The sequence below is a fragment of the Neovison vison genome, chromosome 9, assembly GCF_020171115.1.
Source record: "Neovison vison isolate M4711 chromosome 9, ASM_NN_V1, whole genome shotgun sequence".
Classification (NCBI taxonomy): domain Eukaryota; kingdom Metazoa; phylum Chordata; class Mammalia; order Carnivora; family Mustelidae; genus Neogale; species Neogale vison.
Window position 1 is genome coordinate 92739437 of NC_058099.1, and position 12867 is coordinate 92752303.

General features: G+C 48.9%; 1 protein-coding gene across 1 annotated transcript in view; it reads left to right on the forward strand.

The window, feature by feature from the left end:
* Positions 1 to 3127: 3127 nt before the first annotated feature.
* The window catches only part of DMRT1 (doublesex and mab-3 related transcription factor 1), a 103374-nt gene continuing 93634 nt past the window's right edge, over positions 3128 to 12867 (forward strand). The window contains exons 1-2 of the mRNA XM_044264345.1: positions 3128 to 3484; positions 7082 to 7265. Of these exons, the coding sequence (XP_044120280.1) occupies positions 3128 to 3484; positions 7082 to 7265 (541 nt within the window). The remainder of the gene's footprint in view (positions 3485 to 7081; positions 7266 to 12867) is intronic.

The window sequence follows — 12867 nt, forward strand, 5'->3', positions numbered from 1 at the left end:
GGTTTCCGAATTCTGGTGCTGAGAATGCTGGAAAGCTGAGGCTGACCACAGGGCTGAGGCTGGGCGGGCTCGGCCCAACCCAGATGTCCGCTCTTCCCACACAGCCATAGGGGGAGAGACAGAATGGGGGGGGTGCCAGAACTTGGATCAACTTTGCAAAAACATAAAATAAAAACAAAGTATAAGGAGATTATCCCTCATAATCCGGTAACCCAGAGAGAGCTAAATAGCCTATCCAGCTATAAACTCACATTAGTTCTTATTTCAGAGATGGAATCACATTGTAGATCATGGTGCTTTTTTGTTTATTTACTTGCTTGTTGAGGCAAAATTTTTAAAAATTTTATTCATTTGAGGGAGAGAGAGAAAGAGATGTGTGATCAGAGAGAGGGGCAGAGGCAGAGGGAGAAGCAGAGTCCCTGCTGAGCAGGGAGCCCAAAGCAGGGCTCAGTCCCAGGACCCTGGGATCATGACCTGAGCCGAAGGCAGATGCTTAATGCAGTCCCCCAGATGTCCCAAGGCATAATTTATATACCATAAAATTCTCTTACTTTAGTTATACCAATAATTTTAATAAATTTGCTGAATTTTGCAGCCATGAGCACAATACAATTTTAGACCATGGCATCACCCTCAGAAAGATCCCCTATACCCATTTGCATTTCCTCTCCATTCCTAGCCAGGCCCTGGCAATCTTCTCTGTAATGATTTGCCACTCCTGGACATTTGATATAAATGGGAATGTACAATATTATGAATCTGGCTTCTTTTCCTTAGTGTACCGTTTTCAAGTTTTATTCTGGCTATGAATGCAGCCCTAGCTCATCCTTTTTGATGACTGGAGAGTCCATGGTATGTATATGCTGTATTTTGTATATACATATGTATATACCTTCATTCAAGCATTGAAGAATTTGGATTATTTCACGTGGGTGATACTGCCATGGATATTCATGTTCAAGTGCTTGTGTGGACAGATGTTTTCATTTCTCTGGGATGGCTATCTAGGAGTGAATTATTTAGTTGTATGGTAAAATCTTCCCAAATGGCTGTGTTATTTTACATTCCCACCAGCAGTAGCTGAGAATTTTAGTGTCTCTACATCCTAGCCAATACTTTCCACTCATCTCTTTTTTTTTTTTAAGATTTATTTATTTATTTGACAGACAGAGATCACTAGTAGGCAGAGAAGCAGGCAGAGAGGGAGGGGGAAGCAGGCTCCCTGCGGAGCAGAGAGCCCGATGCGGGGCTCGATCCCAGGACCCTGGGATCATGACCTGAGCCAAAGGCAGAGGCTTTAACCCACTGAGCCACCCAGGTGCCCCTCGTCTCTGTCTTTGATCACAGCCATCCTCGTGGGTATACTGTAATTCTTCACTGTTGTTCGGACATAACATTTCCCTAATGGTTGATGATAGCAAGCATCTTCCCATGTGCTTATTGGCTTCCGTCCAGAGTAGAGCTTCACTGGGCTTGGTGGTAAGGATATGAGGTATTATGTAAAGCTAGAAGCTTCTTTAGGAAATGATTTTTGGCCAGAGAATACTAATGGAGAAAATGCAGGCTCAGGGAAAAAGCCTGTGAAGGGGGCTTCAGAATAAGAATGCAAAGAGTAGGTTGGAGGATTTCAGAGCTCAGTGAAATGCCAGTAACCACCTTGGTGAGAAGCCAAGCAGGGTGACCTCCATCCTTTGCGGACCTACCCCCTGGATGGGGGCATGGTATTTGGAACCTGAGAGCTAATACTGGGGAAAAGCAGAGAGAGTCGGGGAGTGATGTTAGGGCAGCCCTCTGGCTGGACAACGGCCATGGCCCATGGCGAGGTTAGGGAAGTGGCACGAACAAAACTGATAAAGGGCCAACAGTGAGTGCTTCCAAGCTTGTTGGAAACTGTGTGAGGCTGAGAAAGGCGGGGTGGGGGGGGGCAGGGGAGGGATCACTGAAGTCCTTTAAAACACAGCCTTGGGTCTTTAACTTTTGCTTTTCACAAGGCGAACAACACCAGGCCATTGCAGGGGCCATGTGCTATTTTATGTGAAATATACTGAAGATTAAGAAACAGGGAGCCCCTTTGGAAGCTACTGCAGATCCAGACATGGGAAGGGCTGGTGTTGTAGGGACATTGTGGGTGTGTAGGAGAAATGATCTGATCAGCAGGCTTTAGGTTCGGATTTGCCCTGTAAGTGAACAGCTCAGAGGGGTGTTGTCGGGGTGGGGGTGGAAGGCTGTAAGACCACGACGGTGTTTAGAGGTGTAATTACACACAACAAATGCACAGATCTTAAATGCGGGATGAATTTTGGATAAATGTCTGCATCTGTTAAGTACGACCCCTCTCCCACCCCAGTGCAGTTTTTTAAAGGCTGAGCGCACAGAAAGACCCAATTTTGGGTGCGCTACAGCCCCACAGTGAGGGTCTTATATGCTGATTTAAGGGCAGAGACTTTTCTTCTCTCAGGGCTCCAATCTCATTCTTCTCTTAAGTAAGAAACCGCTTTTCGAATTGGCTTCTGGCAACCTCTGCCCTACCGAGCTAAGGTGGAGAATGGGGGAAGGGAGCTAAAGGACCCCACCGGGTGGTCTGCACCTCCTCCAAGCGGCGTGCACGACGAAGGTGCACAGCTACGGTCCCCATCCAGGAGCTCAGCTCCCTCCCTGTGCAGCGTGCTCCCGGCAGCCGGGCCGCGGTGCCTGGGGGAGCGCGGAGATCACGCTGTCCCCGGTGGCTCTGCACCTCGAGGTGCGTTGCAGCCACCTGCAGCCACGCCCTCGGTGTTTGCAGCCAGTGCAAGCTGGCTCCCGGCGGGAACGCAGTGGCTGGAGTTGGGGGGCGGTGGGCGTGGCCGCATTCCCTCGCGCCCTCTCCCGCCCAGGCAGTCCCGGGAACGTTCTGAAAAGTATCTAAAAGTTCTGCGCGGCGCGCGCGCCAAAAGAAAGGGCACAACCCCCCACCAGTCTAGGCGTTGCGTGTCCAGACCGCGCCACTCCGGCTGCACCTCGGGCTGCAGCGCACACGGCTTCTGGGCCTTCCCCGCGGGAGCCTCGCCGTTGCCGGTGCTCTCCGCTCGCAGCCGCGTCCAGACCCGAGAGGGGCCCGGCGGGTCCTCGCACTTCTTGCTAGGGCACCATGCCCAACGACGACGCGTTCAGCAAGCCCTCTGCCCCTTCGGAGGCCCCGCACGCCGCCGGGGCACCCCCGCAGGGCAAGGCCGGGGGCTTTGGCAAAGCGGCAGGGGCGCTGCTCGGGAGCAGTGGCGGCGCGAGCGCCGGGGGCAGCGGCGGAGGCGGCGGCTCCTCGGGCTCCGGGGCGTCGGGCATGGGCTCCGGGAGCAAGAAGTCCCCGCGGCTGCCCAAGTGCGCGCGATGCAGGAACCACGGCTACGCGTCGCCGCTCAAGGGCCACAAGCGCTTCTGCATGTGGCGGGACTGCCAGTGCAAGAAGTGCAACCTGATCGCCGAGAGACAGCGCGTGATGGCCGCGCAGGTGAGTGCGGGCGGCCGGGAACCGAGCGTCCGCCCCCAGCTTAAAGGCCCTCGGGCCGGGCGGGCGCCACGCGGTGCCGGGTTCCGGAGACCGGCGGGGGAGCTCGCGGACGGCCGCGGCTGCCAGCTGCGCGCCACGCCGGGCTCGCAGGGCCCGAGTCCTCTCGGGTCCGGCCCGCGGAGCAGGGAGGTTGCGGGGTTTGCTCGGCCTCCGAGGGATCCCTGACCCCGACCTTCGGCAGAGTGGCGGGGCCGGCCCCAGAGTTTCCCCAGGACCTCTGATCCCTCTCTCAGAGCAGAGTTGCGGGGCTCGCTCTGTCGGGGGTCCCGGGATCCCTGACCCCGCCCTCCAGCGGAGAGTTGGGGGGGGTCACCCCGTCGGAGATCCCGAGAATCCATCCCCAGGGTCTCCGCTCCTGCTTCCGGAGCTGTAAGTTGCGGGGTTCGCTCTGTTCGGGAGTCCCTGGTCCCTCCCTCCGGCAGAATCGCGGGGTTCGCACCCTCGGAGGTCCCCACCATTGCCGGGCTCTCCGGTCGCTTTCTCAGAGCACAGAGTTGCAGGGTTCGCACCTTCCGAGGGCCCCGGGACCTCAGCTCCCGCTTTCAGAGCGGAGAGTTGCCGGTTCGCCCCGCCGCGCGCGCGAGGGATGGGGGGACGGGCATCTCGTGGACCCCGGACCTCACTCTCCGAGCCGAGGGTTGGGGAGCCCCCCCTGCCTCGGGAGGCCCTGGGACCCCGGCCCCCGAGCAGAGACCGGCGCTCACCCTGCAGAGGGTGCGGGAGGGCGCCCGCTCGGGTGTCTGGCGGGAACGGCGGCCGCCGCTCTTCCGGGTACCGCGCGGGGCGCGTGGTGCTTCTGGAAAAGTCGCGGCAGCGCGCGCGGAGGCCGCGTGGCCTCCGCGGAGCTCCCGGCGCCGGCTCGGAGCTCGCCGCCCGCGGGTCCGCGCCGCGCGCCGCAGCCATTTTGAGCGCGACGGGAACAGCGTTCGCTCTGCGGCTCCCGCTCCCTCGTCCCGACTCCTCAGGTACCGGTTACTCGGCGTGTGTTCAGGCGCGCTTGACGAGTTTGTAAAAGGAAGCGCGAGGGGGAAATGGCACGGCTTTGAGGGCTTGTCTGTCGTGTTTTTTTTTTTTTTTTTTTAAGAAAAAAGAAAGAACCGTCCTGAGGAAGACAGGCACGTAGCGTCTTAAGCCGAAATTCCCCAAGTCGTCTGGCGTCCTGAAAGGATTTTAAGTTGTTTTTTTTTTCTTTTTTTAACTGAAAGGATTTTTTAGGAGAGAATAATACACATTCTCTCCAGCTAAAATCTGTTTCATGCTTTTCAGGCAGTTTATTTAAGATGAAAAGCTACCAAAGAGGGGTTTGCTACGGACGTGCGGCTTTGGACTGGGAACGTGTGAATATTCTCGTAAACGTGTAAATAATTCATCTGAGAGTGTTTTAACAAAGACTGAGTAAATGCTTGAAGATTATGCTTTTTGTATGCGTCTCGTTTTTTTACAAATGTGCCTGAAATTGGATGGATGTTGGCTTCGCAGATTGCGAGAGCGCTCGGGGGTCGGGGCGTACAGCTGCTTTTTCTTGGGTTTGCGGCGTCCTCCGTAGTGGGCGAAGAGGTTTCCCCGATGGAGCGTTAAAATGCATTACAGTGAGTTTACGGAAAAGCCTTAGGGACCCCGAAGTTGTATTTGTAGCTAGAAAAATCTTCTGAACGTCGAGTTGTTTTAAATATCGAGTGCAGAATATGTATGCTTGGGAGGGGACTTTTCCTTAAAATGTAATAAAAACATGTGTTGAAGTAGGGCCATTCATTTTGTATAAGCTTCACTAATTGGGGCACCAATTTCCAAAAAGCCCGTTTGCTATGTTAAAAACAAAAAGGATTACTTCAGTAATAGGAAAATTCAACGTTTTCTACGCTGGACGTCTTGTGTGGTGCTAGATGAAATCCTGTAAAATTCTGTCTACGGCCTGTTTTTTTCTTTCTGAAGTAGTGTGAAATTGATCTTCGATATGACCCTAAAATTATTGCATTTTAGTCAGTTGCCCCCACCTTCCCTTATTGAATAGCTTTCCTTTAAAATCCTTGAGAGGCCTTTATAAAAGTGTCGTTAGTTTATGGCTCATATAATAAATACCCTGTGCATTTTGTGCATGGAATTTGTGTGAATCAGGACATAAGCATGCATTGATATACTTCAGAGATTTGTGGGGGTTTTTTGTTGGTATTTTTTGATCAAATCCTTAATATTCTGTTTCTAAACTTGGTTAATAAAAAAAAAAATCCAAGAGCGGTGCTTAATCGTTTAATGTTAATTGATTATTTAATAAGGATGGTTTTTTAAGTTGAAAACTCTTGTTATGAGAAAAATCCAGTTGGAAGTTAATCAGCTTGCCAAGTTTGGACTACAATTTTCCTAAAACAATAAATAGTCGTTGTGTTTCTAGTTTACCATTTTGATTTCAACTTTTGGCTTCTGTTTTGGCCTCTGAGGTACAGATGTTTTACTTTCTCATTTCACTATCACTAATAGTCAAGTTTCAATAGAAAGTCTCCTTTTTTGTTACATGTAGTAGACCAAAGTACAATTTCTTTTTTTTTTTTTTACTTTTTTTCTTTGCAACCTTTAACAATGTTATTTAAAAGCAGATAAGTTGAAGAGGGACCATGAGGAGTCTCTTAGGTAGTTTAAGTCCCTTATACCCTCACTTCCGGCTCCTTCCATCCTGCTGGCATAGAGGAAGGATCTGTCCTCTGACTCTCTTTCTACCTGCAGCCTCTTCCTTCTCCAGGGACTTCAACACCTTATTCCAGCCTTTTCCCCATTACCGCTCTACATGCTCCCCTCATTCTGGAGAGCCTGGCCCTACGGGGTTTTCTAAGCAGTCCTTGCCTTTCCTGCCCACCCTGCTCCCTTGTTCTGGATTGGGTTCCTTCATTCTTGCCTGTGTGCCTGTTACTCAATCTGTTCTTCAAGGCTGAAGAACAGTACCTTTTCTGGCTGATTCTTACTCTTAGAACCATTTTTGCCTCCAGAGTCCTGCTGTGAGACTGCAGTGTCCCTCTCCTATGGTTTTTGCCGCATTTTGTGTTGAGTTACCTTTGCATGTGTGTCTGCCTCCTTTTCCTGCTTTTAAACAGTGATTACCTTAGGATCTAATCTAATTTTACTCTATCTTGCTGGTCACTGGCCCCAGTACAGTAGCCTTTGACAAATGTGTGGCAAGAAAGAGTGAGAGATCCCATTCTCCTTCCTTCCTAATCTGTCAATGCTGACTTCCCTTCAGATGGAACTCCTCTGCTTGACTGACTCTACAGCTTTTCCAGATCCTCTGCAGCCAGCCTTATTCCCTGCTGTATATACTCATTGTGTAACGGACATTTTTTGATCTACCCTGGGCTTGACGCCATTTCTCAGCTTTGGCTGCACATCCTGGACTTGGGTAGCATTCAGAAAGAGTGAGAGAATCCTAGACCTTGCTCCTGGAGCTCAGGGATCGTGATATCTGGGGTGACTGGGACACCAGGGGGTTTTGGCAAAGCCGTGCAAGAGATTCTGGTTATGGGGGGCTGACCTGCTGCCCTGTGCTTCCAGGTGGCCCTGAGAAGGCAGCAGGCCCAGGAGGAAGAACTGGGGATCAGCCACCCCATCCCGCTGCCCAGCGCTGCTGAGCTGCTTGTCAAGAGAGAGAGCAATGGCAGCAACCCGTGCCTGATGACCGAGAGCAGCAGCCCCTCGCAGCCCGCGCCGGCCAGCACCCCCACCACCGCAGCGTCAGGTAAGGTGCCTGGGGTTCACCCAGGTGGTCGCCAGCCAGGACAGAAGGAGGGCCTTGGCCACAGAAAAACGGTCTCAGACTGTCCAGAACCATGCCTCACATTCAGGACTTAAGAGAGTTTTCTTTTTCTTTTCTTCTTTTTTTTAAATAAAGATTTTATTTATTTATTTGAGAGAGAGAGAAAATGAGAGAGAGAAAGCTTAAAAGAAGAGAGGCCAGTGGGAGAAGCAGACTCCATGCCGAGCAGGGAGCCCGATGTGATCCTCTATCCCAGGACTCCGGGATCATGACCTGAGCCGAAGGCAGTAGCTTAACCAGCTGAGCCAACCAGGTGCCCGTTACAGAGTTTTCTTAAAGGGTTCTCCCTCTGCAGGTTTGTTTCTGGGGGCTTCCTGAAGGAGATGGCCAGGAGTTCTAGATTTGGAAGTTTGGTAGCTTCACTTTCTTGTTGGTTATTAGCTAAGTCTGAATCTGGATAGAGTCCGACTCATTGATTATCAGAGGGCTGAGATTACAGATTTCATCTCTGTCTACCCTCCATCTTGGGGTTCTTTTGGTGGGAGCTAACGATCCTTATTTCTTAGAACTGAAAGTCCATTTCTCTGGAAAGGACTGCAGTCTATTTGGGGAAAGTGTCTGAAAAGGCCAACTCCTAGGTGTCTAGTTTTGGTGGGAACTGGGAAATGAGGAGAGGCATGTCCCATTAGCTTCGATTCTCTCCTGTGTGCCTAGACTGTACCAGGGGCTACATGCATACTGATTCATTTCATTTCATTCTTAGATAGAGCATTCTGGATATACAACTTTACACATGTAAAGACTGAGGTACGGGATGTGTAAGTGACTGTTAGGTCCACAGAACTAGAAAGTATCTGACTGGTCCGTTGGCATCCAGAGCTCCTTGTGCTTACTGCTCTGGATCTTGAAATCACCCTAAGAATCAGTGTGGTCTAGAGCTGCACTGTCTAGTATGGCAGCCCCTAGCCACATATGGCCATTTGAGTTTAATCTCATTACAGTGAAATGAAATAAAAACATCAAATCAAAGAAGGTATATAGTTAGTATTACTGATCACAAGAGAAATGCAGATCAGCACTACAGTGAAATACCACTTCACACTCATTAGGATGGCTGCTATCAAAAACAAACAAAACCCCAGACATTAATAGTATTGACAAGGATGGGGAGAAATCAGAACCTTTGCGCATTGGGGGTGGAAACATAAAATGGCACAGTTGCTTTAGGAAACAACATGGCGCTTCCTCAAAACCTTAAATACAGAATTACCGGACAACTCAGCAATTCCACTTCTGGGTGTTTACCAAAGACAGTTGAAAGCAGGGTCTCATAGAGATACTTGTACATCTGTGTCAATACTAGCATTCACAATAGCTAAAATGTGGGTGCCACCCAAGGGTCCAATGACCTCCAAATGGATAAGCAAACTGTGGTCTCTACATAGAGTGGAATATTATTCAGCCTTTAAAAGGAAGGAAATCCTGCCACATGCTGCAGCTTGGATCAGCTTGAGGGTATTCTGCTGAGTGAAGTAAGCTGCTCACAGAAAGGCAGATACTGAGACGCCTGGGTGGCTCAGTGGGTTAAGCCACTGCCTTCAGCTCAGGTCATGATCCCAGGGTCCTGGGATCGAGTCCCGCATCAGGCTCCTTGCTCAGCAGAGAGCCTGCTTCTCTTTCCACCTCTGCCTGTCACTCTGCCTGCTTGTGTGCTCTTTCTCTCTGACAAATAAATAAATAAATAAAATCTTTAAAAAAAAAGAAAAAGGAAAATACTATATGGTTGTACCTACTTACTTAAAGTCATCAAGATCATGGGGACAGAAAGTACAATGGTGGTTGCCAGGGGTTGGGGGGCAGGTGGAAGGAAAGGAGAGTTACCTTTTCTTGGGGATAGAGTCTCCGTTTACATGATGAAAAGAGCTGTGGAGATGGATGCCGTGATGACGGTCGCACTCGCACAACAGTGCGAATGTGCTCATTATCGCCGAAGGGTGTATTTAAAAATGGTAAGTTGGTAAATTTTATGTTACGTGTATTTTGCCACTGTGAAAAATGTTGAAAAATTTAAAACCTTCAGCTCCTCAGTTGCACAAGCCACGTTTCAAGAGCCCTGTAGGCACAGCTATCTCAGGTTTTAATTATTTAAATTACTGGAAAGTGTGTGTTTCTGTTTTTCACAGAGTTCCATTTAATGGCACTGGTCTTAGAGCGCAGGAGTTCTAAGAAATGCTCCAAAGATCTGTGAAATCCTGTTGGCAAATAAATACTCACACTGTTTACCCTTGAACAACACCCCCACCCCACACAGTCAGAAATGCACCTGCTAACTTTTGACTCTCCAAAAACTTAACTGCCAATAGCCTACTTTTGATTAGATGCCTTAGGAATAACAGGAAACAGTCAATTAATGGATATTCTGTATGTTACATGTATTATACACTGTATTCTTACAACCAGGTAAGCTAGAGAGAAGAAAATGTTATGAAAATCATAAGGGGGAGAAAATACATTAACACTACTGCCATATTTATCGAAAAAATCATCATGGAGTAGACCCTTGCAGTTCAGGTCTGTGTTGTTCAGTCGTCCTCTGTGTGTCATCCTAAAAACACATGCGGAGAGTCGCAGAATATCTTCAGAGTCTGCTGAGGATGAAATAAGCCTTGCCATGTGCTTCCTCTTAACCAAGCTTTTCACGAGTTACTCCCTTCGCTGTGCCCACCAGCTGGGTAGCAGTTAATCCGCTGTCTGCGCCTTACACCCTGTGCAACTTTGAACAAGTCACTTTAGCATTCTGGGCCTTTTGTTTTCTCTTGTCAAAAATGAGGGAGGTGGTCTTTGAGGGTTTTGAAGACTGAGTCTTGACCATGACAGTGAACGTAAAGGTTAGCAGGCACCAAAGAAAGCCAGTGAGGGATGGAACCCTGGTCCCTGGGCAGCAGGTAGGGGTGTGTGTGTGTGTGTGTGTGTGTGTGTGTGTGTACCTGTCACTCTGTGTGTTGCTGGGGCGATAGGTTCTGTAGTTATCAAGGACAATCACTTTTTTTGTTTGTTTGTTTCATTGCTTATAACATAGGCTTACAAGGCTTTCCAAACTTCCCTTTTGATAGAAAGGGTAGAGTATATCTATCAGAAATAGGATCTTTCCAAGATTATACACTGTGTTTAAGGTTGATTACCAAATAACACCAGGTCCCGGCTGGTCTGGTGGGTTTAGCTGGAGGGCTAAAATGGGAAAGGGTGTGTCCAAGGAATAAAGAGGGGAGCGACTCATTGGATTTTTACAAATGAGGTAGGAACTATTCCCATTTGCAGATAAGGAAACCAGTGGTAAGGAAGGTGCCCAGAATAAAGCTGAGTTGAACTGGGGTTCAGTCCAGGGCTGTGTGGTCGCAAAGCCCCTGGATTTTCCATTTTACCTGCCTGTGGAGAGAGACTGGGAGCAGTTGCCCTGTTTCCTTAGGTAATGGACAATTAAAATCAGAGGCTGTGGTTTAATCCTCAGAAGAGCTTTAGGGCCACCTGGCAAATAAGAACAACATTAGGGGCAAAAGTCCTTCCCATTCACTGCTGTCCTAGAAGGCTGCAGCCACTGAGCTTGGGGAGGAATACAGGGAATGAACCACCAGTGATGGATAAACATCCAAGCTGGGCAGTGTGTGGGGCCTCTTGGGTAAACCTGGTTTAGCCATCCGTCTTGCATTCCGCCTCAGGGGAAGGGATGCCACAGTTTCATCATCTACCCCAAGCTAGGAGCTTTAGAGCAGGATCAGGACCTCAGGCTAGACGGAGTTCAGCCTGACAAAGGCCTCGGGGCAGAGTATTTCAGGGGCAGAGTATTTCAGAGCGGCAACTGGGAAAGCAACAAAGAGAAGCAGCAGGGGAGCAAGATAGAAGGTTCAGGGTCAAGGAGGATGTGACCAGATTCCCTTCCTTGCTTCTGGAGCTGGTAGACTGTAGAGTCATTTTGGAATCTTGAATCAGCACTCAAAGGGAGGGGAACATGGAAGCCAGCTCTGTGCTGGGCTCCCGGGCTCTGGAGGCATGGCTCTGGAGGCTTTGCCTGCTTCGGGCAGGGGGCTCTCCCCTTGTCAGCCCACCGCCATGGGGCAGGAGCCACAGACATATGGTCTCACTCCCAGGACTTGCGCCAAGCCTTTTGAGTTGAGATCAATAATTCCAGATTGGGCCAATAGAATAAACTACATAAATAGAGGGGGCAGGAAGAGGGAGGAAAAGAAAGGGAGGTAGTAAAGTGAAGAGGTAGAAAAGACAGACAGACTGAAGTGTGTCCTTCAAGTTTCATGCAGCACATGGGGCCCAACTTCTGGAAATAGTTTGCTGCTAACAGGTAAATCTTGTATTTCCAGAGAGTGGGATTATTAAAATAACACATCATGTGAAATGGGATTGTCCTTCCAATTCCAACCTGCAAGTCCCTTCTGTCTGGCATTTCAGGATTACTAGCTCCCTGGACAGGCTCATGTGTTTGTCGCTTTTGCAGATACGTATATTATTTATGTATTGAACATAACGGCAGTGTATTGTTCCCACTGGTGTGTAAGTAGGGTTTTTTCGTTCACTTATAAGAACTTGAAATTTTAAAATGGGCTAATATTCCATTATATGGATGTGAAAGGCTAGGCCTTGAGATTATTTAGGAGGGGTGAAAACTGTCGGTGGGATCAGACGATGGGGCCCTACCCACCTGGCAAATACAGGGCAGGCTGCTCCCCTTCTCTTTCTAATCATTAATGTTAAGTGTCTACAAGGGCAGTAGCTTAGTGAAATTCAGTAGATTTTTATGTCCTTGAAGTTTCTTTGTTATCTCCTTTTGGCTCCCAAAAGTGCCCAAGTAGAGTGGAAAGTGCCCAAGAATTATTGCTGAGGTTATTGGCTGAATGCGGAGGACACTGTGAAGGAAATTGGGTTTATTACCAGGCTATCATTTCATTTATTAGAGAACAGACTTCCTTGGAGTAGGGTAAAGTACCTAACATCTCTACCATCCTTAATCAGCGATTGACTAAAATCAAAGAAAGCACTGACCAAAGATTCCTGGAACGATGGGTGTGAATGATTCTTACTGTTACTGTCATCTACGACTGTGGGTATCACCGTGGAAGAAATAGTCTTCTGAAGCAGTACCCTGTTCATTGCTATTTCTCACACTAGTAGGATCCAAAAAAAGAAAAAAAAAAAGTGAGCTTCTTTTATTATAAAATTAAAGCAACGTCCACATTATGTCCATGGCTTTACATTTTAAATTTTAGCAAAAGATTAATATATTTTAATTTTCCAAAGTGTCCGCTAACTTTAAAAAGACTCTCACAGACATTCTTCCACTTTGAAACCTGGGTTCCTCTGTTTTGTTTGCTGTTCCCCTTCTTCAACCCTAGCAGCCAGCCGGAGGCGGTTTCACCCGCTGTTCCCACTGAGGTCGGTGTAGCTCCTGGCCTCTCCTGTTCCGCACACCGCTGGCAAAGATGAAGGGTTGCATTGTAGAGCCCTTGCTTCTGCCTGTGCGCCCTTTGTAAGGAAGGACCTGAATGTTATCGCCCTTGAGGCCCTCCCTTCTGGA